We start from the raw sequence: 27,248 nt of genomic DNA, 5'->3' as shown, positions 1-27,248 counted from the left end.
TGCTTCTACTGTAGAATTGATCCTATGATATCAAGTGTCTTTCTGTTGTGGAAAATGAAATCTACCTTTCCAAGTTACCATTGTCTAAGGAATCATTGTGTCCTTTATCTGTTTTAAAAACAAACAAACCCCCCCCCACTTTATGACCAGAGGTTCATTTGCATTTCTCTTTGTTCTAGGATATGCTGCACCACCACCGCAACATAACTATCCCAACATGTATACCATCATTCAACAGCCAGCTACCGCCACCTCCGTTGTAGTGGTTGGAGGTTGCCCTGCCTGCAGGTACAGTTCTTTCCAGTTGTTTTTCAGCTTTTAAAATAAATTACAGATCTCCGGTCTTGAAACCACAGACCTCTTGGTTTTAAATATCAAAATGAAATTAGTTGAATATTTTATCTATAAAGTAATGGTGGGATGCGCTCACTCATCCCATTCAACCATAACCAAACACAGAAAGTTTCATTCCAGTGTTATGACCATAGTCCCTTTTGTCACCTACCATTGCCATAGAAAGGACTCCTACCTACACAATACCCATATTTGGGATCCTAGTCAGCTTTGTTGATTTTCCTTCTCTAGATTGATGAAGAAAACCTGGGATTTTTCCTTCCCTTGTACTTACTTAAACTATGGCTGAAGTAGTGGGCAGTGCTCTCTTGGCAGGGGTGGTTTCTTGTTTGTATTGGTACAATATTGATGATTCTAGGAGTGTGGAAGTCTGCTTGCTGCGGAAGAATTGGCAGATAACAGCAAGGTGTTATCCCAAGATAGAACATAGGAATCAGAAAAAACTAATTGCAAGTTCCTCCACTGATTAATAAGACAAAACTCCTTTTTTTTTTTTTTTTTTATTTAAAATCATTATTAAACCACTGTTACTCACTGAAGAGAAGTTAGGATGCTCTAAAGAAAATGATAGAGAATACTGGACATATGCCACCATATAAATTAATTATGCTTCCTCTCCTGGACTACTGCGTTCAATTCTGGTCAGCCCAGCTCCAAAAGAATACACGAGAGAGCATATTCACAAGAGGTGATGAGATCAGATCATTTCTGAGGTTAATCCTGGGCTTTCTTTATGATCTATCTTAACACTTGCAATTGTGGGGTGCTGAGCTCCTTCAATTTCCACTGAAGCGCGTGAGAGTTGTACTTACAGGATCTTGCCCAGGAGCAGCACCTTGCAGGATTGAGCCTTTATTCAGAGATCTGTGCTTAGGAGACGGACCCACCAGAATAGCACAAGTGGTATCAAGCACAGTTGTGCTAGAGTAATGTTCTAATGAGTCTCAACACAGTAATAAGATGATATGAATGAAGCATCCTATGGCCTTTGTGGAATGGAATTGTACTGTGGGGAATCGGAGCCTGCCTTCTAAGTCTGACCTCTTCCTAGAAAGGTGGGTCCAAAAGGTGGAGGCTCTTAAAATGCTGTGTAAGGGCTGATGCTGTTGAACTATCAGTTTATGCTGAAACTGTAGGAGCTAGATAAATTCAGGCTAGATATTAGATGCACATTGTTAACAGTGAAGGTAACTAACCATTGGACTGCTTAGTTGGGGACGTGGTGGATTCTCCATCACTTGAAGCTGTTAAATCAAGATGGGAGGTCTTTCTAAAAAATGTTCTAACTTAGCCAGAAAATAGAGCTTGATAGAGGAATTACTAAGGCTAGGTCTACACTACTGGGGAGGGGTCGACCTAAGATATGCAACTTCAGCTACGCTATTCACGTAGCTGAAGTTGCGTATCTTAGGTCGACTTACCTGGCTGTGAGGACGGCAGTGAGTTGACCACTGCTGCGCCGCCGTCGACTCCGCTTCCACCTCTTGCCGCGGTGGATTTCCGGAGTTGACAGCAGAGCCATCGGGGATCGATTTTTTTTTTTTTATCGCGTCTTCACTACACACGATAAGTCGATCCCCAATAGATCGATTGTTGCCTGCCGATCCGGCGGGTAGTGAAGATGTGCCCTAAGTGACATTCTATGTCCTTTTCTATATAGGAAGTCAGACAAGAATGATCATAATGGTCTCCTCTTGCCTTAAAACCTCTGAATCTGAAAGGGAATTTAACTTGAAAATAGTGAATCTTCTGCACTGGACTAAACATCAGTGGCCTCTTACAGGTTTTTATGTAATTCTTGTTTCTCTTTCTGTTAGTAACTCCCTCAGCATGGTATGGAGGATTCCTTGGAAGCTTCAGATCTGAAAATGTAACCTTTAGTGCAAAATCCCTTTCTAGGCAGTGAAACTTACTTGAACACCATCCCTGTGCTGAGCATTGCTCAGGCTTTTGGAAGTGTTCACTGTTCGGTCCAGATGTGTAGTATGCTGGATGGTGGTGCAGATTTGATAAGATGAAGACTGAGCCTTGCAGAAATCCGTGTTAAGTCTTTGCTTAAATAGAGTCTCTCTTCATCAGAGAGGCATGGAGGCACTTTAGGACACATCTGATGCTCTGCATGCTTCTTTTCCACTGTCTGATTATTCTCTACAGAGGATAGGAGCAAGAAATTTTAGCTTTGTCTCCTCTGAGGTAGGATTCTGAGTCCCTTTCCCTCTAGATTAAAATCTACTGCTTCTGCCTTAACTCCTCAGGCTCTGTTTCAGCCTACAAAAAGTGACTGGGTTGGGAGGGAGAATATATTTACTTCAAGATGCAATGATTACAGGGCCCTTTTTAGCTTCTGTAAGATGCATACTCAGTTGTAGGAAGTGAACCCTTGGGACCAGTACCTGTATCCACAGATAGGCTGATGCCAAATCAGCACCTTCCTGGACTTTTTTAATGAAGTGCTTGAACTGCTATAGTGTACCTGGCATCAGAAGTGGTAAAAGCTGTGTAAATGTCTGAATGGGCAATAGAATACAAAAACTTGAATACTCCTGCTTTGACTAGCTGTGGGATTGATAGTCTTGTATTGGGATCTCTCTTCAGAAAAGAGAACTGGGGTTGTGTGCAGGGAGAAGGAATGGAAGCTCAATCCATTCTGGGAAGCATGGGGTATCAAGGAACTCCCACCATGAGACATAAAGGTTGCTGTCTTGTCTGACTCATCCATGCCTCTAACTAACTTGGAAGAAAAGCTTTTAATCCTTGATTTTTCAAGGACTGTGCAGCAATGTTATTTCTAGGCCTGAAAAATTTATTTGCAGAGATGTTGTCTAAGCCAGTTATCAACTTTTCCAGACTACTATACCCCTTCCAGGAGGCTGATTTGTCTTGCATACCCCAAATTTCACCTCACTTAAACTACTAGCTTACTAAACAAGACCTAAAAATACAGAAGAGTCACAGCACACTTGCTTTCTCATTTTTACCATATAATTATAAAATTGTGACGCCCCCCACCCCCCAGGTTGAGAAACACTGATATAGCATATAGAGCAGTATAAACAAGTCATTGTATGAAATTTTAGTTTGTACGGACTTGACTAGTGCTTTTTATGTAGCCTGTTGTAAAACTAGGCAAATACCTAGATGAGTTGACATACCCCCTGGAAGACCTTGTGTACTCCCAGGGGTATGCATACCCCTTTTTGAGAACCACTGGTCTAAGCTGATATGTATATCAGTATCTTTGTATATGTATATCAGTATCTATTGGTCTTTCCTTGGTCCTTGAAAATGTTTGTCCCAGTTGCATCTTTTTAGTATCCTAAAGATGGCATAAATCAGCAACAACCAAGTACTGTAGCATATGATGGATTGGAGAAAGAACCACAAGATCATGATGCTAAAATGAACATTGCTGTAATACCCTTGGCTGTATTGTTTGACTGAGAATTAGTCCGACTCTAGACAGGAGAAACTGCCACTGATTTTGTTACATTTAGTACTTTTAGATTATTTTTCCCCTGTAATAGCTGGGAATCTGAGATTAAAACTGGTGTTAGAGGAGTGTGAATGTGCTCTGATTAATCCAGTAATCTAGTTAGGATGTGGCTTTGGATATTTCACACACTTTTGATAGTGACTTTGTTAGGAAATCTCATAGTGGGCACACTTATCTTTGTGGAGTTTCATAGATACTGAACTGTGTATTGTGATACACTTGTTACACTGACTCTGCGTGTACTAGCACTACAAATTGGGTTATTGAGGCTCTAGAGACTAGCTTTAAATACCCTCATTTTGCAAATTTAAGACCCACATTTGTGCATTTTAGCTGATTGTAACTTGTTTGAATGGGAGGGGATGTTGTATCCAATGTGTGTGTACATATATTACACTGTATAGGATGTGGGTAACTAATATAAAATGGTTTAAGGCAATTTTTTAAAATAAACCATAAGTTGTATATATCATACAATATTTTTTACACACACTTACTTACTTTATGGTGGTTTAAAAAAAAAAAAAAAAAAAAAAAAAAAAAAAATCCAAACCCCACAAAGCCAGCTTTCCTTTCATGACACCTTAAGTCATGTTGCCAGGAAGGTCCTGCCATGTTAAGAGGTAGACAAAATAATTAATGTTTGCGGATTTGTCTTGCTTGCAGCTGTGGGGGAACATAATTTTATGGTGAGGGTTCTCACCATCCTGAGATGAATTGGCACCTTCAGGTACAGCTGTGGGATACATTTTTTTTCATCGCGGTGTGGGTGTATATGTGTAAAGGCTGCTTATCCAAACAAACAAGAGTTGCCCCTACCCAGGACACTTGCACTGTCAGAGGCCAGACTACTTCAGCGAGATCAGATACATACAGTACTTGTCTGCCATCTGGATATATTTTGAGATAGTATTTCTACTTATTGCCACAAGTCTTACTATCCTGAGTGATTATCATGGCATGGTAAGGTTAGTTGCAGGAAGGAAGGACTGTAGGCTGAAATTGTGAAACGTGTATCTAAAACTAGGCACCTCTCACTAAAAATGCCCAGATCTTAGAGGTGATTAATATGAGCAGTGCACCCAATTGGCCATAATGTGGGTGTAGTGTGTTTGTTTGGTTGGGTTGGTTGGTTTTAAGAGTAAATCGGAAATACTGCCACCTTGTGATGGGGATACAGATACTATTCCCAAACAGTGAGGTAACTCTTGTGTTTCACTGCTTGCCTTGGCGTGGTAAGTCATTCATTCCTTAATCAGGTCTTCAGCAGGATGCAGTGCTGGTGAAGCAATGTAGAACCAGCAGCTGCTAAGCACTGACACTGCAGTGCTTATACACACGTTTCCTAATGCGCATGATGGTAGTGCCTAGAGATCACCTTCCCATTGTGCTAGGCACTGGGTAGGCATAACTGTCCCTCCCCACCACAACCCCGATATCTAGAACTTTCATGAATACTGAGGAGAGTGTGTCATTCTTGGGAATCTGTTGTCAATCAAATTACTTACTGCTTGCAAATGAAATGTTCAAGAGGTACTGTCAATCTAGTCTTGCCTTTAAACCATTTTATATTTCCAAGAACAGCTTGAACCATTAAAGCTGCAAACTTTACAAATCTAGCTTCTTGCCATTCAGTCGCTCATTTGCCCTAAGAAATGCCTGTCTACGTTGCTCCTTGGACTTCCCAGCATGGGTAGGCAAACAAGCAGTAGCTCCGTTTTGAACTAGCGCACAAAACATAGCAGTGTGGCAGTGGCGGCTTGGGCTAGCTGCCAGATCACAAACCACCCGATCCCCTGGGTGTATGCTCAAGCAGCTAGCCTGGGCTGCCACCCCCGCTCCTGCGATCACACTGCAATTTTTAGCACACTACCTCTGCTTGAGCTAGTGGCTGTCTACTTGCAGGTGGAGGTACCTTCCCAGCTGCAGTATAGACATACCCTTAAACATTCTTCAGTTTCTCTACTTTTAGTGATGCAGTGTTTGGGTGGGACAGACTGCAAGGGGATATTTATTTCTTTTTAAAACAAATGTTAAGAAAACTAATGCAAGTGATTTTTCTTGGCCTAGTGTTTGCAAATGGTTTTTTTTTTTTTAATCTGGGCCAGTAGGGGATTCCTTTGATGGCTTAGAGCTGGTGCTGCCAGCTGTAAACTGCCACCTTGTACTCCTGGGTACAGTGACCGTGAAGGATGTGCGGCTAGAGTACTACTGTCTGTGGTAATCACTGCCGAGTGAAATGGCAATTTGGGAGTTGTTGCAATTGGGCAAATATTTGTGCAGCTTTGAGGACTGTTTTAGGATTGGGTGATGGGGTAAAGTGGTATTAAAACCATATTAATCCTCTTCTCTGCCCCCCCCCCCGCCCCCTTGGCCTATGTAGACTTGGCTGGACTGAAGGCTGTTGTCCCTTAGGTTTTGGCTTACATTTGTTGCCCCTTTCACCCAAGTGCCTCCTTCCTGAGAGAGTGAATACCAAAATTGTACAAAATGGCATCTGATTGTGAATAAACTCAAGATTCCAGGCTTTTCTGCATGTTAACATCAGAAAGGACCCACTTTTGTGGCAAATCTAAGAAAACTATATGAATGAAGATTGTAAATGGGGGGGGGGGGGGCTCTTTTCCCCAGCAAAAATGTATTCATTTACATTTAACACAGACATGCAAAAAAGTGAAAATAGCTATTAAGTAGAAAAATGGGAGAAGATTTATGCTCCTATTTTACTATGAGTCCTTTGCTCCATTTTGTGGCAAACATGAATTTCATGAATGTGGTGATTATGTTGACGCTGGCAATGATCAACATGTTGTTGCACCTTGTAGGAAGTGAAGTCCCTTTGGAATTCTGAGATTGATGCTATAACCAGGAACCCAGTAGGAATAGGAGCTGGTGACAGAGGTTGCTGCAAAAACAAGACCCAAATGTGACTGAAAACTAAGTAAAAACAACAAGGAGTCTGTTGGCACCTTAAAGACTAACAGATTTATTTGGGCATAAGCTTTCGTGGGTAAAAACCTCACTTCTTCAGATGCATTGAGTAAAAGTTACAGATGCAGGCATTATATACTGACCCCCTGATACTTGAAAACTAAGTAGCTCACTATACCATATTGCACGGCATGCAGTGAAAATGTGCTGTGTTGTGTACACAAATTGCAGAGACAGAATTAATCCCTGTTAAGGGTTAGTAGTGGTGCTCTACTGTAGTTTGGTGGCTGGAGAGGTTAGGACAAGGAACGCACTAAAGTGTTATGTAAGCGCAAGTAAAAAACACAACAAAAATAAACACCTTGATATGGCAAATCTAGTAGTTGCGGCAAATCTGTCATTTGGAGTTGTTGGTCATGACAGAGTTGTCCACCTGGATATTTAAAGTTTTTCTCAATCCTGTAAGAAAACTGCACTTGACTCATGACACTGGTAGAATCAAGCCTTCTTTCTGAGTGTAGAAAAGAATACAAAGGGGATGGTAATGCTCAGCAGGTTCACAAAAGACAGGTGAGCACAGATATTTCAGAATTTCCTGCTAGGATATTCATCCTCCTGGGACTGACTAGTTTGAGAGAAATAAATTTAAACAATTAGATCGCTTGCTAATAAAAAAGATTTTCAGACATCTGTCTTGTTAATTGCATGAGCGCATCACTTAATAGGCTTTTATAAAAATGCTTCAGTAATTTAGGTCCCAGCCTGTAGTGTGGATGAATTCTTCCTCTGTTCAGCCTGAGCTGATGGAGAAGTTGCTGCAATAATACATTATTTGTCCAGGTGTCTAATTGGTACAGTGTGCACAGGATTTACCAGTGGGGTAATGGGAGCTTGTGGTAAGGAAGAAAAGGGCTTTTCACCCACTGGACACTCCTGTAAATCTGGCTCAGGACAAAAGTGACCAAAGATCATCCAAGTTTGATGGCTGTACACAGGATATGCAAAACGAATAGCTAAATCTCAGGCCTGTTCCTACCAGGCAGGTGTCCACCTTGCAAAGATTGTCCTGTCTAATTGGCCCACTTATTGGCAGTCTGTGATGAGGCCAAGGAGTTAAACAGGCCACCTCTATAATGTCAGTCCTCACCCCTATCTAGAAGGGGGTTCAGCTGTGTCGTGGTTGTGATAACTTTGTTTTCAGTACTCAGGATATTCCTAAAGCCTGGGGTAGCATTATCTGTTACAAACTCAGATATTTTGACTGGTAAAATATTCAGCCTAAAAGTGCCAACTGTGTGTTAAATTGTAGTAACTTTTGTGTACTTGGTATCTTTGAACGCTGCAGCACTGGCTCCTACAATGTGTTTAAGATGTTAATGTTTTGAGACTTTTCTTTCAAGCTAACATTTATCAAAAGGTTAATCATTCTCCTCAACAAGACTTTGAACCTAAATTACTTCTCAGAACTGAATGAGCAGCTGTAGTGTAGCTTAAATGTGAGTCTCTGCTGTAGTATAAATAAACCTCCCCTTTTTATTTTTAGACCCTAGGAGTGGTGTCATTTTTTTTAAACCACATTAAAGCTGCTTATGCAGTTGGACAAAAATTACTTTCGGCTAGATTAATAAATCTTCACATTGAGTACAGTAACTCCCTGTAGTTTTTTTTTATCTAAGATGAAGAGTATTTTACATAAGGAACAGACTAAAATATTGGTGATCTGTGACTCCTTTTAAAAGTAGCTTCCCCTTCTAAATGTAGTAACAGGCTAAGAAAAGACACTGTTTTGCCTAGGCATGTTCCATCTATGATTAGGAGATTACATGAACTCCTAATGAATGCCACATCAAGTGTCCATGTAGTCAGGATATCACTACAGATAAGTTTCTGTTGTGGAAATTGATCCTGAAATAACAATCATGTTATGAGGAAGTCTCCCCCCAGCATGGTACGCTCCAGTATTTTCCCCATGTGGTAAAGTACCACTTGCAACTGGTTTAATTTATAATCCATGTTTCTCCTTTGTCCCTGGCACTTATGTCTTACTCTCTCACTGACTGGCTTGTCCCTGTGTCTGATGTCTGGCATGGATCGATGAACATTTCATTACTGGTAAAAGGTTGTGCTGGGCATTTTGCACTGCCAAAAAATGTTCTCCAAATAACTTTCATGTAGGGGAGAAGGGAGCTCAAAACAACTTCTACTTACTGCATCAAGGACATCTGCTTAGTAGCAGAATTAGACCATAGGAGCTGATTCTTAAGAAGGTTAATTGTAATAGCTTAGGCTGTAGCCATCAACTGAGTTTGTAGCTGTTTAGGGCTGACCAGAAATACCCTGATTGGTCCTGCTTATGTATTGGTTTAATCGTAGTGTCTATTTATAAGGGAATAAGCAGCCTAATTCTGAGCTAGCCTTAAAAAACAAAGGTAATGGCCCATGGGTCACAGAGGAGGTGCATGAGTGAGGGGGAGAGGGAGAATAAATTAGCAAAGTGTAGGGATCAAGGAGACTGAGGTTTCCTGTAGTGAAACAGGAAATGCATATATACAGGATGGGGACAGTGACTGTATGTGAATGCAAAAGATGGCATTAGTGTCATGCTAAGAATGCAGAGTCAGGAAATGCAAGAACCTTAAACATAGTGTGTATTAGATGCTTAAATTATATTGTATAAATTTGAAAAAGTAATTTTATTTGACTCCTATAATGAAGCTTGACACTTTGTTCTCCAGAGGATGCATACTTGTCCCCTAAAATTGAAGCACCCTAATTCAACAGTCTCTCTAGAAAATGTAGGGGTATATCATCATATTGCCATAAAGTTAGTGTGAGTGTGTGTGGGGGAAAAAAGTTGTAGTTAACCGGGGTGGGAGAAGATTGAAATAGTGAACAGTAGTCTGACTTCCAGAAGTCCTGAGTTGGCTGCTGTTGATTTCAGGGTTGGGGAGTGTTTAATACTTCTATAAATCTGGTCAGATCCATGTGTAAGTACACATGTCCCAAATTTCAAGCACCTAGGCTTGAAGTTTATGGCCCTCTATTTCTGTGTTCCCTCTTTCCCCTTCCCTGTAACCAAGCTTTGTCCAAATAGCTATGGGATGCCTGTCTTAATATTTGACACATTAGCTGACTTTCCTCTCAATAGATGTTCCTTCCAGCCTTGTGTATGTGACAATTACGACACTCTTTACTGATTGTAATTAAGGAACTGGAACAGAATCGGATTACAGTGGGAGTCAAAGGGGACTGGTCCCAGGGCAAAGATGTCCTAGTGAAAGGGCTAACATTGTACACAGACCTTTCCTCCTGTTACGTTTCAGGAGATGGATACTAAAACTCCACATCTCCTTCCAAGAAACCTGCTGTGGACTTCCTAAATCCCTAGTCATAGCCCATTAAGCAATAAGTACATACAGTTTCTCTCAGTTGTCATGTCTCATAGACACTGTTTCTTAAAGCTGACTGCTGATGGCTGGGCTAGTGTAGACCTGATATTGGCATTTTAACTACAGCACTCCAACCTGCTCACAGCCAGTCTGGCCCACACTCCGTTAAAATGTCAGTGTCTTGTCTATAGTAATGCTCTTGCTTGGGACTACAGTGGTGGGAAATCTTGAGTCTCGTATAGACAAGGCTCTTTCTTTCTTTCAAACATCTGCTGCGAAGTGCAGGAGGCTGCATTCTGCTGCTGTTGAACAACACCCTCTGTGACTTCAGTTAGGCTGCGGCAGGCCAGTTCTATAGCACTGTGCAAGTGCAGCAATTGTATTTGTTAATTACTCGATTTTAAACTTCCTGCTTACGATAAAAGGGCCTAGTCTATGTTCCTTTTACTGTCTTCCACCCCCCCCCCCCCCAAAAAAAATCTTGGACAAAAGCACAAGGTCCAAATGGTTCTTTAGAGTGACTTCTTAGAGATGTCTGGTGTCCACCTGGAATGCACTTTTGGTGCAGATTTGCACCAGATGATTCTTTTGCCCAGCAGCGTCTGTTGGGGTTGTGCCTGTGTCCTAAGTAGCTTCATATCCTCCCTCTTCTTCCTGCCCCCTGATGGAAGGAAGGGTTGCTAACAGGCCCAATCATCCCTCAGTTCATAGGTGCCAACTCCGTGGGTGCTCCGGGGCTGGTGTACCCACAGGGAAAAATTGGTGGGTGCTTAGCACCCACCGGCAGCTCCCTTGCCGCCCTCCCCTCCCCGCGCCCCAGCTTGCCTCCGTATCCTCCCCTGGGTGCACCGCGTGCCTGCTTTTTCTCCCAGCGCTTGCGCCATGAAACAGCTGAAACATGGCGTGCTTGGGGAAGGGGTCCAATAGGGGCAGAGAGGGGGTGGAGTTGGGGCGGGGACTTTGGGGAACAGGTTGGAATGGGGGCGGGGTGGGGAAAGGGTGGAGTTGGGGCGGGGCTGGGGGTGGGAGGGTGCGAGCACCCACCGGTACTGGGGAAAGTTGGCGCCTATGCCTCAGTTCCTCTGGGATTCTGTATTGGCAAAGGAGTCTGTCTCGGTAGTAGTGAGGAAGAAGGCTGGGTAATGGAATCCATGTGGATGACCTTATCTCTAAGAGCCACACTAGTTCTAAGGGAAGCAACTGTACTTTCTTCTTCCAATGATTGTCCACGTGGATTCCACTCTTGCTGATTTAACAAGCAGTTGTCTGTTTGCTTGGAGGTAGATAGTAGGAGTTCTAATTTACACAATGACTGCAGCCTTAGCAAAATGGCCATCTGATCTAGAAGCCTCTACCGAAGAACAATGTCTTGTAAGTGTGTGGCCTGAGCTCCACTAGCTGTCCTACTAATTTCAGAAATCGGGATAGTCTCAAACGGACAACAGAGGCTGCCTGAGCTCTGATGAATGAGTTTAACATGGCGAGGTGGCTCTAACTTGGCTAGCTCATAACGTTCTTTTGATGATCTCTGAGAGCATATTGCCTGACCTTTAACCCTATCAGCAAAGACCACAAACAGAGGCTCTAGGTTTGCTCCTGAATGATTGTCCTGTTGATGATGTAGTAAGGGCACTGTCCTATTACCTTAACTGTATGAAGTTTAGCTTCCCCTGGAGTTGAGTGAGGCTTGGGGAAGAAAACTGGGAGGTGGAAAATATTGGTTCATATGGAACTCGGAAACAACTTGGGGCATAACTTGGATCAGGCCTGACCGTGACCCACTCCTTATGAAACACCGTATAAGGGGAGCTCTCTACCTCTCCTCTTCCCCCCCCCCCCCCCCGGGTCTGAATCTTTAACCTTCCAGCTGCTGTAATGGCTACTAAAAAGGCAGCCTTCATTAATGGGTGGGATAGGGAACAAGTTGCTAAGGGCTCAAAGGGACCTTCAACCCTGTTAACACTGTACTGAGGTTCCAAAACTGGAAAGGGGGTGGGGAAGGGAGAGATATGAATGAGTCCCTTAAAGAATTTAGCCACAGTAGGGTGAAAACCTAGTGTGGCCTGGGATAGGTGAGTAATGTGCAGATATCGCTGCTAGATACTCTATGGAACTAATAAAGCCTAGATTGTTGCATAGTCCAGTATTACTGCAATTGGTGTTAAGAGCGACAGATGGTGCTGAGATGTCCAAATAGAAAACTGTTTTCTTTCAGCTTTGTAAGTCAGTCTAGTAGTCGAGGCTTTCCTGCTTTAGAGCAGAATGTTCTGAACTTCAGCTGAACAGCTTCTTTTGGTAGACGGCAGCCAGTCAGCATCCAGGCTGTCAGATGCAACGATGCTGAGGCTGGGTCTAGGATCTGACTGTTCTTTGATATTGCTGGGCAGAGTAGGCAAAGTGATCGGGGGCTGTGTTGAGAGTTTAGCAGCCAGGGATTGCCAAGGAGTCAGAGCTTGGAAGCCCATGCTTGCTGGAGTCCTTGGCTCACTGGGACAGGAGGGAGGATTGAGCCTTAGCTATGTCTTTCTTCTTAGCACCCAAGCAAGCTTTCATGCAGTGCTTCTGAGCCTGCTTGGAAACAGAGGGGCTGACGGAGCAATGGTCAGGGATTTGCCCTTCCCCGGAACAAAAAAGCACACAGCATGTCCATTGAGGGGCATGTTTTTTAAATCTAGCTTCTGCTACTCTGGGGTAAGGGCTGGGGCAGGATTCTAAACCTACTAACGAACTATGGAAAATTATATTAAAAAAAAAATTAAAACCCAACCGGAAAATTAAATTGCTGACACTGAGGGCAGGTCTACACTTAAAGGCTGCAGCAGCACAGCTATAGGGCATTAGTGAAGCCACTACCTATGCTGACAGGAGGATTTCTGTTGGCATAGGTACTCCACGAGAGGCAGTAGCTATGTTGAGGGGAGAAGCTCTCTTGTCGACATAGTGCTGCCTACCCGGGGGGTGGGGGGGGGGTGAGGTCGGTATAACTACGTTGTGGATTTTTCACACCCCTGAGTGACTTACCTATACAGATGTAAGTTTGCAGTGCAGACCTGGCCTGAGTTGTAGAGAAGCAGGCAGATGCTGCAATGGCTTGGTCTCATTGCTATGGGCAGTAAGAAGGAACTGAGGGATGGCTGGAACTGAGGGGTGGCCGCACCTGTACTGCGCTTTGTGCCCTTGGTTTGGGGCAGCCAGGCACTGAGGGTGTAGGTTAGCCCCACCAGATGCTGCAGGCTAAAAGATTGCACCATGTGCACCAAGAGTGGAATCTGTGTGGGCTACCACTTGTGGGACCATCTTTCCTTCACACACTGTTCCCAGGGCGGAATTGCACTTAGGGGCGTGATGCTAGGAATGCCCCAAATAATTACTGCCAGCATTATCTCTACTGTGGAAATTTTTTTACTGTGGCGGAGTCAGTCAGCTCCTATGTCATGAGTGCTTTCCAGGTGCTGATGTTGAATAGCTTAAATGTTCTTGACATTTTGCCACTTAGGCACACTATGCTGCCTAACACCTAAAATGTCCCCGGGTTGTAATGCAGTTTGTGGTGGTGACGTGAGGGGGAACTAACTGCTTTTTCCTAAGCTACTCAAGAAACTAAACATCAGTAGACACTGTAGGCAACAGAAGAATTGCCTGTGGACTCTGCATATTTTTTTTTAAGCTTCCTCCCCCCCCTTCATTCCATTAGTTTAACTTGTACGATAGGTGCTTGTGATTGCCCTTTATCATTAGTGAAACCACACAGTTCAGCACCGGCTCCTTGCCTGTCAAAGAACGCTTTGACGCTACATTAAGGCTACTCCTTTTGGCTTTCTTTGTGCAGGGGAGTCCAAGAGGACACGCCTTGTTAAATCAAGTAAGTGCAGTTGCTAAATTTAGGGTATAATTTCAACCTATTTAGTGAAACTGACCAATTTACTGTTTCTAAATCTGAAAGTACAAGGCTCTCTGGCTGAGATTTTCAGAAATGATGTCATATTTTTTTTTTTTTTTTTTTGGATGCTCGGAGAGAATACTCTATATTAAAGCCAGGCACTAGAACTGAAAATCCTCTTATTCTCATTCTCTCTGCTGCTGACATCAGTAGAAAACTAGCTAAAGAAATAAAAGCACTAAACCAAAGCCAGACGATAAACCAAAAAGCACATCCAGTGTTGGAGAAAGTGCAACTGTAATGTGCCCACCCCAGGGACGATGCATCTGGGCTGGGTGGAAAACAGTAGCAGAAAGATCCCAGGCAGTTCAATGACAAGTTGGTAATGGGGGATAAGAACAGGAAGCACATTCTGAGCATCTAGATGTTTCTAATAGGTCAGCAGCAGAAACCGTTGTTGTTACAGTCATAGGTTAATCCATACATCTGAGACTTATTCCTGTAATTTGTGAAGCCCGCACATGGGTCTCGAAGGCCTTGGCTACACTTGCGAGTTACAGCGCAATAAAGCATCCCCAGGCGCCCTAGCTCATTCCCCGTCCACACTGGCAAGGCACGTAGAGCGCTCTGACTCCGCAGCTACAGCGCTGCTGGAACTCACCCTCGGCAAGTGGAATAACGTTTGCTGCACCACCGCTGGAGTGCTGCAGTGCCAGTGTGAACGAGGTGTTGCGTTACTGCGCTGTGATCAGTCTCCGGAAATGTCCCATAATCCCCTTAAGTCAAGTGGCCACTCTTGTCAGTGTTGTGAAATCGTCTGCAGGAATGTGGAAATGCCCTTTCAAAGCTCCATTTTGGAGAAGTCGGCTCAGCTCCGAGAAAAGCAAACATTTACTGTTTGCTTTGAGTGAGTGAGAGCGAGGCGGGGAAGAGGGGGGTCTGAACTTACAAGACAGCATGCTGACACACTTTCAGCACCCCAAAAACCTACTCTCTCTCCCCCCACATACACACAACACACTCCCTATCTCACTCCCCCATCTCCCCCCTTTGAAAAGCACATTGCAGTCACTTGCATGCTGGGAGAGCTGCCCATAATGCACCGCTCCCAATGCCACTGCAAATGTGGCCACACCAGTGTGCTTGAAGCTGTCTGTGTGGACAGACTGCAGCGCTTTCCCTACTGCGCTCTCCGAAGGCGGCTTTAACTCACAGCGCTCTACATCAGCAAGTGTAGCCATATTCTAAGATAATAGCCCTGTGTGCATTTGAGCTTTTTAATCCGCATCTCCCAAGCTGAAGTGTTGGTGATGAAAGACCTAATTGATTGCACATGCAAAACTATGAATCTTTTCTTCCTTGGTAATGCATCTCTTTCTGTTTCTCTCTGTGTGTCATGTCCCACAATGGTGGTAAAGCTGTATGCCAGCATTCACACCTCTTATTTTGTTTGTGGTCCGAACCCTAAGTGATCAAAGTCCATAGTCATTTGCATGTGACTTGTAATCCTCTTCTTTCTGTAGTTTGTGTTCTTCCACATCCTCTTCCTAGAGCAGAGATGTGACCATTTCAGGGAGTGTGCGGGCAGTTACCAGACATACCAAAAGCTTTACAGTAGCATGAAGCAATAGCTTATTTGAATGTGGCTGGCTTCATTGCTGACTGTACTAGCAGCATGGGCTACTTGCAGGATCATGTTGCTGTTGGGCTGAGGAGATTGCTGTGTGCTCCTGGATGCTCTTTCAGGGCCCAGCGAAAGACTATCTGATCTGTGTTATGTACTGGAGGGAGAGGATTTCTTTCTAGCTTGACTTTTTATTCAAGAAGTGACGTTTGAAATCTGCTTCTCTTCATTGTACACTTACCTGGCTATTTCTGGCCTGGCTAGATAATACTAATTACGTTCCTTGGTAAAGTGCTTAGGGATGGATGGATAAAAGTTCCAAACATCATTTTGTCCCCATGTTAAAGAGAAACGGAAGCACAGTGCCTGTGTCCAAGGTCACATTGAATGAGTAGCAGATCTGGAAATGGAAACCAGATTTCCTGGAGGCAGGACAGCATTCATGAGGCTGACTCCTACCAAAGAGCTCTAGTAGAGACTATTCCATAGTATGCTTCAGGGGCAACAGGAGGCTTTGGTGTCTGGCAGTATAGATCTGAATGGTACCAGCCATGAAGGGAAATGGATGTTTTTTTTGCATGGTGTGGCCTGGGCATCCTTGATTGCTTTCAGAGCTTCCAATTATATGATTGGGTCAAACTGTGACGAGGAGGACATCTTTATTAAACTCTGCTTTGTCTAGTGCGGATTCCATATCTCTTCTGTGAAGTAGGATGAGCTTTCACAGTGGGATGATGCACAGAGATTAGAGGTTGGACATAAGAAAGCTGAATTAAGTGGTTCCTAATGTGACTTGGTGTATTCTGTTTTCCTTCAGAGGTAATAAAAGTTTGTGAGAGCTCCTTCAGCCTGGCTGTCTATGTATGAGTTGTGCTCTAGTCTTCATACTTAATCTCTGTGTCTGATCTATGGGGTGCATCTGGGAGTGGGTTAGCAGGCCACTGGATTGCAAAGCTCTAGTGGTTGTAGTGTTTAGACTGTCTAGTGTGATGTGATGCAAGCTCACTTGGCCTCTGAGCTTTTGGGGATGGGGATTCTGGTTGGTCTAGTTTCCAAATCGGAGCAATGAACTCTGAATTTCTGTTGTAAAAGTTGGTTGCCTGTCTGGGACAGGGGACAGATACTTGCACTTCTCCCACTCCCAGCAGTCTAGGACCAGTATGAAGATGAATTGCAGCTGTGTGAATGGGGCTGGAGCAGGGGTGGGCAAATGTTTTTGCCTGAGGACCACATCTGGGTATGGCAGGCCATGAATGCTCATGAAATTGGGGGTTAGGGTGTGGGAGGAGGTGAGGGCTGTGGCTGGTGGTGCTGACTCTGGGGTGGGGCCAGAAACGATGAGTTGACAGTATGAGAGGGGGGACATGCTGCTGCTTCCGGGAGCTGCACGAAGCCACGCTACACGCAGAGCAGAGCAAGCCCCCAACTCCGCTCCCTGGCTAGAGTGCTGGAGTGGGGCAAACCCACTGGCGGAAGCCCGAGGGCCAGGTTAAAACATCTGACGGGCCAGATGCGGGCTGTAATTTGCCTACCTTGGGTTGGAGACTACTTGGACTAACCCCATGGTTTGTGTAGTGGGTATGAGGGCTTGAGCCTGTAGTATTAATTAACCAAACAAGTGTTCAGTTTTCTAGGATGATAGTTTAAGTTCTAGGTTTAATAGAATACTTTAAATTATGACAGGAAGAGCCATTAGGTGGCTGTACAACATGGTGGATTAATGCTTCACCTTTGTCTGAAGATTCTGAATTGATTATCTTTCCTTTTTGCATCTGAAGCTGGAGGAATATGCTAGTATGGTGTAGCTGACCTTCAGGCTTAAGGTGTGCTAGGATGGGCCAAAGGAAGACTAAGAATACCCAGTAACAACCCAATCCCTATTTTTCCCCTTTGGAATTTTTGCTGCAGTTTGGAAAAGTGTAAATGTATTGGAAGGAAGCTTGGGCACTAATTCCTCTTTGTGCCATTGGGAAATCTTCCCCTAAAGGAATTAAGTACAATACAACTGTTACCTTAAGAAAAATGACTTCAGTACTGCTTTTAACTGTGATATCCTCTTGTCATTTGACTTTTCACCAGGCTGGAAGATCACATGTCTTAAATGGCAAATCTAGATTTTTTTTTTGTGCATAAAACCAAAACAAATCTTGAAAAAATCCTTGTCAATCAGCTGACCACTTAAGAACTAAATACTGAAACCTCATGTGGTCATGTGCAACTTACTAAGAATATTTTCACGAGGACTGAATTGCAAGGATTGTAGGATACGAAGAGTGGCAAGGTTGAAAAAATTCAATAAAAATTGCAATAAAGTGCATGTGTCCCGTGGCAGGCTCAATTAAAAATAACTTTGATTTTAAAATTTGAAAAACATTTTTAAATTAGAATTGCACATTGCTAAATTGGATGTTGAATACTCATTTCTTTAGTTTGCTGTGAGGTGGGAGAGTCCCAGACTTCAGGCTGCAGTCCAAGCCAGAACATCTACACTACAGTTAAACAGGCTTGAGCCCGAGTCAGCTGGCACAGGCCAGCTGTGGGTTTTTAATTGCAGTGTAGACATTCCTAAGGGCACACCTGCACAGTGACAGTCATGAAAGTTAAAGCAAATCACTTAAGCCTCCTTGATGATCCCACTTTTCAGTACCTAACAGGGGTTCAGGAGCCCAATTCTATGCCAGTATTTTTGCATATTTTATCCTGTGTGTATTTGGAAAAAAGTTCACAATAACTAATATTGAATGTTTAACTTTTCATTAACACTGAAGCAACTTGCCTTTGACAAAAGTACAATTTGTACCTGATGCTCTAAATATACATATGTCTCACTAAGCAGGTAAATAGTCCAATTTGAAATCAATGGAACTATCCCTGTGAGTAAAGTTAAATATCTGCCTGAGGCCTCAATGGGTGGGTAGTAAAGTTAAGAATGTGTACAATAAGTGTTTATAGTGTCAGAACTTTTAACTTGCTACATTTTTGTTTTATGTATAATAGTCTGGTAAATTAAAATAAGGTCCTACTACTGGTACTGGCATTTAAAAATTATAATGTAGATTAAAATGTATAATGAACTAAAGTTGCGATAACACTTTCAAATTAACTTTACAAAGCCTCAACTTGATTTAAAATTTAAAACATTGATTTAAAAAAAAATCATTTTTAAATCACTTCACTGTGTTGCATAATATGCTAAGCTGTGATGTGTTTAATGCTTTATTTACATATGTGAACCTTAAACCTCCCTAAAACAGAGAGGGAAAGAGCATCTAAGCTTTCTGATACTGTGCAATTTCATTTTGTTTGGGAAGACCTTTTTAGGGATGACAGCTGGACTGCTCACACTGGCCTGATAATTTTGCATAAATTATCATCTTGGATGTTGTTGTTTTTTATAGCTGATTACATAGGGTGGTGGACACTGGTGTCTTGTTAGCTATTAAAGTAACAGTTTAAAGCCAAACTATAATGAAACTGAACAAATAAACACCTGGAACAAGCTGCTTAAAAATCAACATGTTACAGCAGAATTATTTTGATAGTATCTGCTCTAAAGGAATTGTGCACTGTGTCACATGCTGCTTTTTAATAATGCCCCTGATTATGCAAAGATTTGCGCATGGGCATAACTTTAGGCCCCACTACTCATGTGTATGTAAGTCTTTGCCGGACTGGGGCCTATACTTGTTTCTCATTTTAGTTTCCCTGCATTTATGATTGTACCTGTTCAACAACTTGAACTCTTCTCTAGTATAACTGTTACACTTTCTCTGGCTGTCTTATGGCAATGTCTAATCCACATCTTTTTAAATTAGTTCAGTTTGCTTAAGAGTCTGGTATGCCGGCAAGCTTCCCACCCCGCTAATGTCATTTACCTTGAATTAGCCCTCATGGATCAATTGCACTACTCTTCTTTGGGGAGGATAGATGGTTGTCTGGCTAAGATACTGGACTGGGACTGGGTAGATGGAGGCCCAATTCTATGGCTCTGCCATGAACTTACTGTTTTGACCTGGAGCAAGTTACTTAAGGGGAGATTTTTCAAAGGCGCAAATGGTGGTTAAGAACATAATTACCATTTTGTGACTGAAAAATCTCCCTCTTAATCTCTGCCTCAGTTCCCAATCTGTAAAATGGAGATATCCACCTTCTTCCACCCCTTGTCTGTGTATTCTGAGCCCTCTGGGCGGAACTCAATGTGCGTACAGGGCCTGCCACAATGAGGCCCCCCAGAGTAGTACATTCCTGACCAACACATGGGTAAATTCTAATCTTACTTCTGAGGTACTGTTGAGTAAATGGAAAACATGTAATAAGTACTCTCTATCCTGGAAATCATTTGCCTGCTGCAATACCTGTGAATTTTTTTCAGCTATTGATGGTTAGGTTGAGGGATAGATGACAATACTGGACTCTAACAAAATACAAATGTATGGATTTGATTGCCTCCATGCTGTTTGTCACTTACTCTAAGCTCTCTAGAGGAAGATTTATGCCCCTTTGTATAGTTCCTAGCACTGTAGGGCCCTGATCAGGTTGGATGTTTGAGAGATGCTCTAGTAGTTTTAAAAGGAGTTATTTTGGGGGAGTTCTAGGGCCTGTTATATACCGATCAGACTAGAAGATCAGTGGTCCCTTCTGGCCTTGGAGTCCGGGAGTCTGTGGTTAGTCTATGGGCTCTACTGCAATATAAATATTTAATCACACACAAACTACATTCAAAGAGTATTAAGGTTGCAAAGTCAAGCCCTCATAAATTAGGAAATCTCAGAACTGAGACTGCCTGTGCAAACTTAATCTGATCTCTTTGTGCTCCTGCATTATAATAGATTTGTTAATTAAATGACCTACTGTTATTTATTTATTTTATTTTTTTTTCCTCCCCCACAGGACCCCTGCTTCATTCAGTGCACAGGATGGACATTGTTGACATAATGAGCAGCTAGTCAATATTTTTCCCCCCTCATTCAGTGGATGGTCCCATGCCTTGCTTACTGCACTCGATTCAAACTTCTTCAGAAGACAGAATTATTAATTTCCTCATGGATTTTTTTCCATGGTGCTCACCACTATGTTATCTGAGTACTTCATGAACTTTTTTCACAAATGTCTGTTAGACGAGGGGGTTTTAATCCCCATTTTATAGAAAATCTTTCTGTGCCTCCGTTTCCTAAGGTCAAACATTTCCAGTAATTTTGGATGAGACACTTAGAACGTGATTCTCTTCTCCCCCCCCCCCCCCGAGCAGATGTGTCCTGTGCACTGAAGGAGGCTGGGGTCCTGTGGAAAAAAGTGTGGTGTAATTAGACTATTACAGTGCATGCTGATAGGAAGCCCAAATTTACAGTTACACAAACAACCTTAATGCTGACATTTCCTAACTTTAAGTGCTTGATTTTTTTTTTTCTTCCTCCCCCTGCCCCCTTAGTTTTGTATACACAACTACATTCAACTCCCTAGCTCTGAAGCAAACTGGAAAAAAACAAATTCCATTGTATTGCACCATATTTGACACACATGGTTCATCATCAGGGTTGGAATCCACTTCACAGACCTCTGCCAATTGAGCAAATGGAGTATCTGATAACAGTAGTAGGTTATCATCTCTTTGTGGAACAGCCCTGGAGGGGGATAAGATACTTTGCCAGTGGCTTTTACAGATATTTGGTAAAACATTGGTTTTTTACCAACAGCAGAGGAATGGTAAGACTTAAGAATCTTGGCTTCCATACGGAGTATGTTGTAGTAGGCATAGACTTTTCTGTCCATTTCCCCCAAACTTGACCCCTTTTGACCTGTCCCATCTTTTCCCTGCCTCTGGCTCCTTGTCCCAGTGTCCTTGCCCAGCCAGTCCAGTTCTCCCCCTGCATCCATGCTCCTTATCTGTATTCTTCTCCCAGTTCACCCTGTTTTCCTTCTTGGCTCTCAATTCCACTCTCCTCTCCTTGGCTCTAAGCCCTGTCAGTTCTAGTCTCCCCCAGGTTCCTTGTCCTAATCTTCTTCTACGTCCTCTCACCCTGGTCTGGCACTTGCAGGCATCCTAAAGGACAAGGAAACAGCTGCTTAGGCCTAGACTGAAGCGTGCCCAGCGTGGACAGAATATTTGGAGATTGTAGCTGCAAAGTTTCTACTAAGCATGTGCAAACTGCAGGGTTTTTGTTCCCTCCTACCCCTCTCCCTCCCCCCCCCCAGGGTTGATAACCCGGGCAAAATTGGGCAGATTTTGAAGAGGCTGGCAACAGGCACATCCCTAGCACAAAGGCAACCCAGTGCCAAATGTCAGGTCCCTGCTCCAAAACTTGAATGCTATAGCTTCTCAAAGAAAAGGTCCTCCAGAATTTAACATGGGGAAAACCTGAGAACAAGACTAAGGAAAAAAGGAACAGCTGAACCATTTTGGCTGAAATTTCCCAGAACAATTCAACCTCAAGCAGACACCTGGCATGTAAAATTTCAACCCAGAGAGTTAATTTTGGCAAATTTTATAAGCAACTGAAAACACTTACTATGAACTGTGGGAAAACTTGAACAGGAAGAGCTGCCAGCCTTGCCTACAGTGTCAGCAGGCATTTTGTGACTTAACTCTTTTTCTTTCCTCCTACAGAGTTGGTGTATTGGAGGACACCTTCACCTGTCTTGGTGTCTTGTGTGCCATCGTATTCTTTCCAATTGGAATTCTGTTTTGTCTTGCTCTGAGGCAACGAAGATGTCCTAACTGTGGGGCAACTTTTGGTTAAGGGATCAACCTGAACAGGCTTATAGAGGCCACATCTATTGTAGTACTTGTTTCTAATGTAAATGTCATGTACAATCATTTTATCTGATTATGCTTCAGACCTGTTTTGTAAAGTGTGATGAAATTATAGTCTTGCATGTGATAAACTTAATCAGTTTTATGAGCATGTGCATTGCAAAACATGAAAACCCATCTTGTTTCCATGTTTAATGGCATCTTTAAACTTAAATAAAACTGCTTCTTTTTGCAATATTCACAATTTGTGGCAAGACTGAATCTTGTATCAAAATATTCTTTCATGTCAGCTGGTTCTGTGTATGCACACTTTCACCATGTACCTTTTGTTTAAAAAAAAAAAAAAGTTAATCACTTAATGTCCTCTGTGTTAATAGGCAGATAAAAACCATAAACTTTGTATGCATACAATCATACTAACTGCAGTGTTGACATTCCAGAGGTTTAAAGTAAGAAATCTAAAAGTAGTGATTTTAACCAAAGAAGTGATCTGTTGTTATGGAGAATATTGGGGCAGGTTGGGACTGAGGACCAGTGCTGGTAAACATTTTTTCAAATTCTGAAAAGAGTTGAGGGAAAGACTAATTCTCATGTCAACTTCTTGCATTTTTTGACCAACTATAGAGCTGGTCCAAACTTCTTGAAGTCTCAAATCATGGTTTTTTTTTTTTTTAATTTGTTTGGACTAGCTCTGACTATATGCTCCACAGGATACAGCAGTACTAGAAACTTATTTCAGGAAGTTAAGATATGTAGAGAGACACTAACATGCACAAGTTGGAAAATTCTGGGGAAGTTCAAGACACCATAAAATATGCTGTTGTACTTTCTCACTTCAAAGACCTGAAGTCTCTTAGAATACTTTTTTTTCTACTTCTTCTAAACAAAATCTGTTAGACATGAGTAACAGAATGGATATTCACAAATATTGAGGTAGAGATAATACAGCAGTAAATGGATCCATTAAGTATGGTATGAAACTAATGGCACTAATTTTTAGAAATACATAACCTAACCTGTCAAAAAGCTTATCTGGCATGATCTGACCTATTTTAATCTCTGAAAAATGGTTGTAACTTGATATTGGCTCGATCTTGCAATTTTCATTGGCTTGCTAAGCAAGACTGGCAGTTGGACTGAAATAGTTGGGGCAATAAATATAAGGTAACAAAGTGGAAAAAGCATCCGATCTTATTTAATAACCTAATTGATATGACTGAAGAAATAAAAATTCTCCATGCTTGATCCAAAGCCCTTGAAATCAGTTGGAGCATTTCCATTGGACTTCAAGAGTAGTCAAGTTCAGTGGGGAGGAGGAACGACAAATAATATCAAGGAAACAAGACAGATTAGAAACATGAGTGGAAAGTAACAAATCAGATTCAATTTTAGCTTGCATTTTTCTTTTTTAGAAGAATAATCAAACAAGGGGAAGATAAACTGTAAAGAAATGCTGATACCTAGGTCTGACATGGGCTTTTTTGCTACAATATTAAGTAGCATTGCAATTTTTGGCTGCAGAGGCAAATAGTGGAGTCTTACTATTAAATTGTGAGTTCCTCATAGCTAAACATGCAGGTCAGGAGGAGTAATAAAATCAGAGCCAGAGATTCATTTTAATCTTTCCTGAATGTCACATGTACTTTGGCTGAGAAATGGGGGGAAGAATTACAACTATAAAAAATAAACACATTAAGAATTACTACTAGAGGTACTGCTACTTATAGAATGAGGTCTCATGTAGAGTAATGGGCTAAGATTAAACTTCCCTCAACAGTTTGACAGACCACTTTCAGGTGTAGGTAGAGGACACAGCTACTCTGGACATGAAGCTGTTGGGCTCTCTCCCAACCCAGCAAAGAACTATTGCTTACACCAAAATCTTCTAGGCCCTTGTCTCAGGGCACAAATTTATTTGACACACAACTCAAAGTAACTTATAACAAAGCTATTTCTCTGACCAAACCAGGCTGTAGCGCCTCTGAGGCTTTCCCCTTGTACCTCTCTGCCATGGAAAAAGGAGGATTCACCTTTTGCTTTAAACCTCTGCTGAATCATGGGACAGGCAGGCAGCCCTTAACCCTTTCCTGGTTTTCTTCCTGTCAGACACTGAACACCAGACTTCACAATATTCTTATAAGTAACTACAGAAAAATCTTGCATTAGTGGGAAAGGAGTTAATGGACCAGATTTTAATAGGAGGCTTCTACAGTGATGTATTTTCCAAGGCAGAAGCGCTAATGTCTGAGTGTACTTCATCAAGCTGACTATCTGATAGAGCAACTAAAGCTACCCCTACTGTGTTGCACTTGATAAAAATGTAAGCTATTTTTAAGTGTAGTGGCTATTCAGTACTGTATTTTATTTGGTGCCTGAAATCCGTAATCCCTGCAGGCAGTGCATTCTCTTGCTTATTAACATAGTCATTGTTCAGGCCCATGAAATATACTGTTGCATCCATAACTTTTTAAGACCACCAACTGAGTATTAAAACAGATCAATGAAGCTTACTTCTTTTTGAAAAATTACAGAAGATGTAACTACCTACAGACAGACACTAGAGATGATGCAGGGCCACCTTTGTGCAAAAATACATTGTCAATGTTCGGCAAGAGCTTGATTCTGCAACCTTTTAGGTCACAAGTGAGGGTCAGAGATAAAAGGATAAGGCTGCTTATTAACGAAGCTTTAAAATGTTCATGTGGGCCAATGGTTTTTCAAGTGCTATGACATAAGTGGATTATCGTATGGTTAGGGAGTCAGACTATGGTCTAATATTGCAGAATTTGGTGCAGCACAGCAGCTTTACATCTGCTGAAATATTTGCCTATTGGCTACGATCAGACAGGGCAGTTTCTGGTGTTTATTTTACCCTTCTGCCAGTTTCCCTCAGACTTTTCAAATAATTACTTATTGTTTCATAGTTAGACAGCTTTTTATACAATTCTCTTTCCAGATCACTGTACCTGACCTTTTCAAAGTAGAGCGAATATCCATGAGTACAAATCCACCATCTTACATTTGTATAGCGCTTTTAATGCTGAAGGATTGCAAAGCACTTTACAAACTAGATATAAGAATTACTTTACCTATTTACAGCCTACAGGAACAATACATACCAATTTCTCAAAGGGAGTGACGAAACATGGTATCCAAGTGATCCTACATTCCTCTTGCAGTAACACAAAGCAAAATGTAATACTCAAGTTAGAATTGGACCAGTATCCTGGTGCAGATTTCCCTACTCTTGTAAAACATACAATGGGATTTTAATGACCAAAAGTAGTCAAATCTGTGTTTTACATATCTGGGAAATGGTACCTTGACAGTACAGTGCTGCTTAGAACTGTGGTGGAACACTGGGTCAACAGAGTTAGAGTGAAACACACCATTCAGTAGTTGTCTACTGGCCTTTCAGCACCAGGGTTTTTCCTTGGTCATTACTTACTGGAAATGAGAAGGCCCAACTCTGCCTCTTTTAGGATATTAGACTCTGGGGCAGTAGGGTGATAGGCACAGGTGAGGATTTAGGGGCTCAAAGTATCAGTATCACCATGATTAGAACTCAGTTTTGTGGTCAGACCACCAAGCCTGTAACATTGCTATTAAATATAACGATATAATACCCCTTTAAATACAATGTTCAGAACAATCCTGCATGGGCAGGGGGATGGACAAGATAACTGAATTTCTTAAAGGGGCAGTGTTTACTTAGCTATAGGCAACACAATGTTTACTTCTATTACTACCATCACTTAGGTTTATTACAAAAAAATTAAAAATCCAATTTACTTTTCACATTTCTCTAATTATGGACAAAAGTAAGTTGTCAGTTTGAGTGCTGCAATCTTTGGGATACACAGGGGGAATGTTTGTTTAAAGAACTGTTTGCACTGGAATTTGAAGAAAAATTGTGGCAACATTGTTTAATTTTTTTTTTATAAAACAAGTTTGACAAATTTCAGTAGACATGGTCCTCTTAAGGATAGTACTGTATTGCAAATGGGTGTCTCCCCCCCCCACTTTAAATAGTTATTTCATTAGAACAGTAATACTCCTTTTTCAGAGTAGAACATTACTGAACTAAAAGTCAGACTTTGTATAATTTTAGTAGCTTTATGCTGACACTTCAGATCAAATAATTTGCATTTTAACATCAAGCAAAGCATAGTACATTTGTCTAAGCTCTTAGAGGATAAATATTTATTTATAACCTAAGGCATCTATCTTAAACAAAACAATGCAATACATAATCATTTTATACAGTCAAACTTCTACTCTTAGTATTAAGGCAACAGTTGCATTGTTCTTTTTATTAAAAAAATTCAGTTTTTTTTCTTTTATATATCTACTAAACAATATATGCAGACTTAAGCACAAACTTATCCATGGTATTTTCCATACAACAGATAGAGAGCATTTTGATAAAATATTAAGTATGCAGGTAACTACAGTATTCAAACTTCCCCCATACTTTCACAACTGTCTTTCTTCCTAAAAAAGGCATGTAGTGTAAAATCAAGCCAAAATTCTCAAACATTTTAACTCAGAGCAATTACCTCATTTAGAAAGCAGATGGATTGTTAAAATCAGAAATCCACTCCAATATTCTCCTACTGTACACTAATTACATTTAAATAAACAGCCTTTGTAAATCATATTGCTGAACATAGTGTTTACAGGGAGTAAAAATATTTTCATGATTATATTCATCGAATTATTGGTGCTGATCTGTCATTTGTTACTGTTGGTCGGAGTTTCACAGTGGTAAAAGGATTTTCTCCGCTGTGAAAAGAAATATAAAATTACTACAGTGTGAGGGCAAG

At 41.8% G+C, this 27,248-nt stretch overlaps 2 protein-coding genes across 3 annotated transcripts in view; one reads left to right on the top strand and one right to left on the bottom strand.

Annotated features, from left to right (window-relative positions):
* BRI3 (brain protein I3) overlaps nucleotides 1-22,663 on the top strand; it is a 28,058-nt gene extending 5,395 nt beyond the window's left edge. Inside the window, exons 2-3 of the mRNA XM_034782974.1 lie at nucleotides 180-288; nucleotides 22,276-22,663. Coding sequence (XP_034638865.1) covers nucleotides 180-288; nucleotides 22,276-22,408 — 242 coding nt within the window. The 3' untranslated portion in view covers nucleotides 22,409-22,663. The remainder of the gene's footprint in view (nucleotides 1-179; nucleotides 289-22,275) is intronic.
* Nucleotides 22,664-25,239: 2,576 nt separating this feature from the next.
* Nucleotides 25,240-27,248, bottom strand: part of BAIAP2L1 (BAR/IMD domain containing adaptor protein 2 like 1) — a 67,133-nt gene continuing 65,124 nt past the window's right edge. The window contains exon 13 of one of the 2 annotated variants that reach the window (XM_034782972.1): nucleotides 25,240-27,207. Coding sequence is in view for 1 of the 2 variants with exons in the window: in XM_034782971.1 (XP_034638862.1) it covers nucleotides 27,132-27,207 (76 nt within the window). In the remaining variant the exon portion in view is untranslated. The remainder of the gene's footprint in view (nucleotides 27,208-27,248) is intronic. The other variant, XM_034782971.1, reaches the window with a different exon arrangement.

Source organism: Trachemys scripta, chromosome 10 (assembly GCF_013100865.1).
Source record: "Trachemys scripta elegans isolate TJP31775 chromosome 10, CAS_Tse_1.0, whole genome shotgun sequence".
Taxonomy (NCBI): domain Eukaryota; kingdom Metazoa; phylum Chordata; order Testudines; family Emydidae; genus Trachemys; species Trachemys scripta.
The sequence above is the reverse complement of the archived record's forward strand: the minus strand, read 5'-3'. Positions and strand labels throughout refer to the sequence as shown.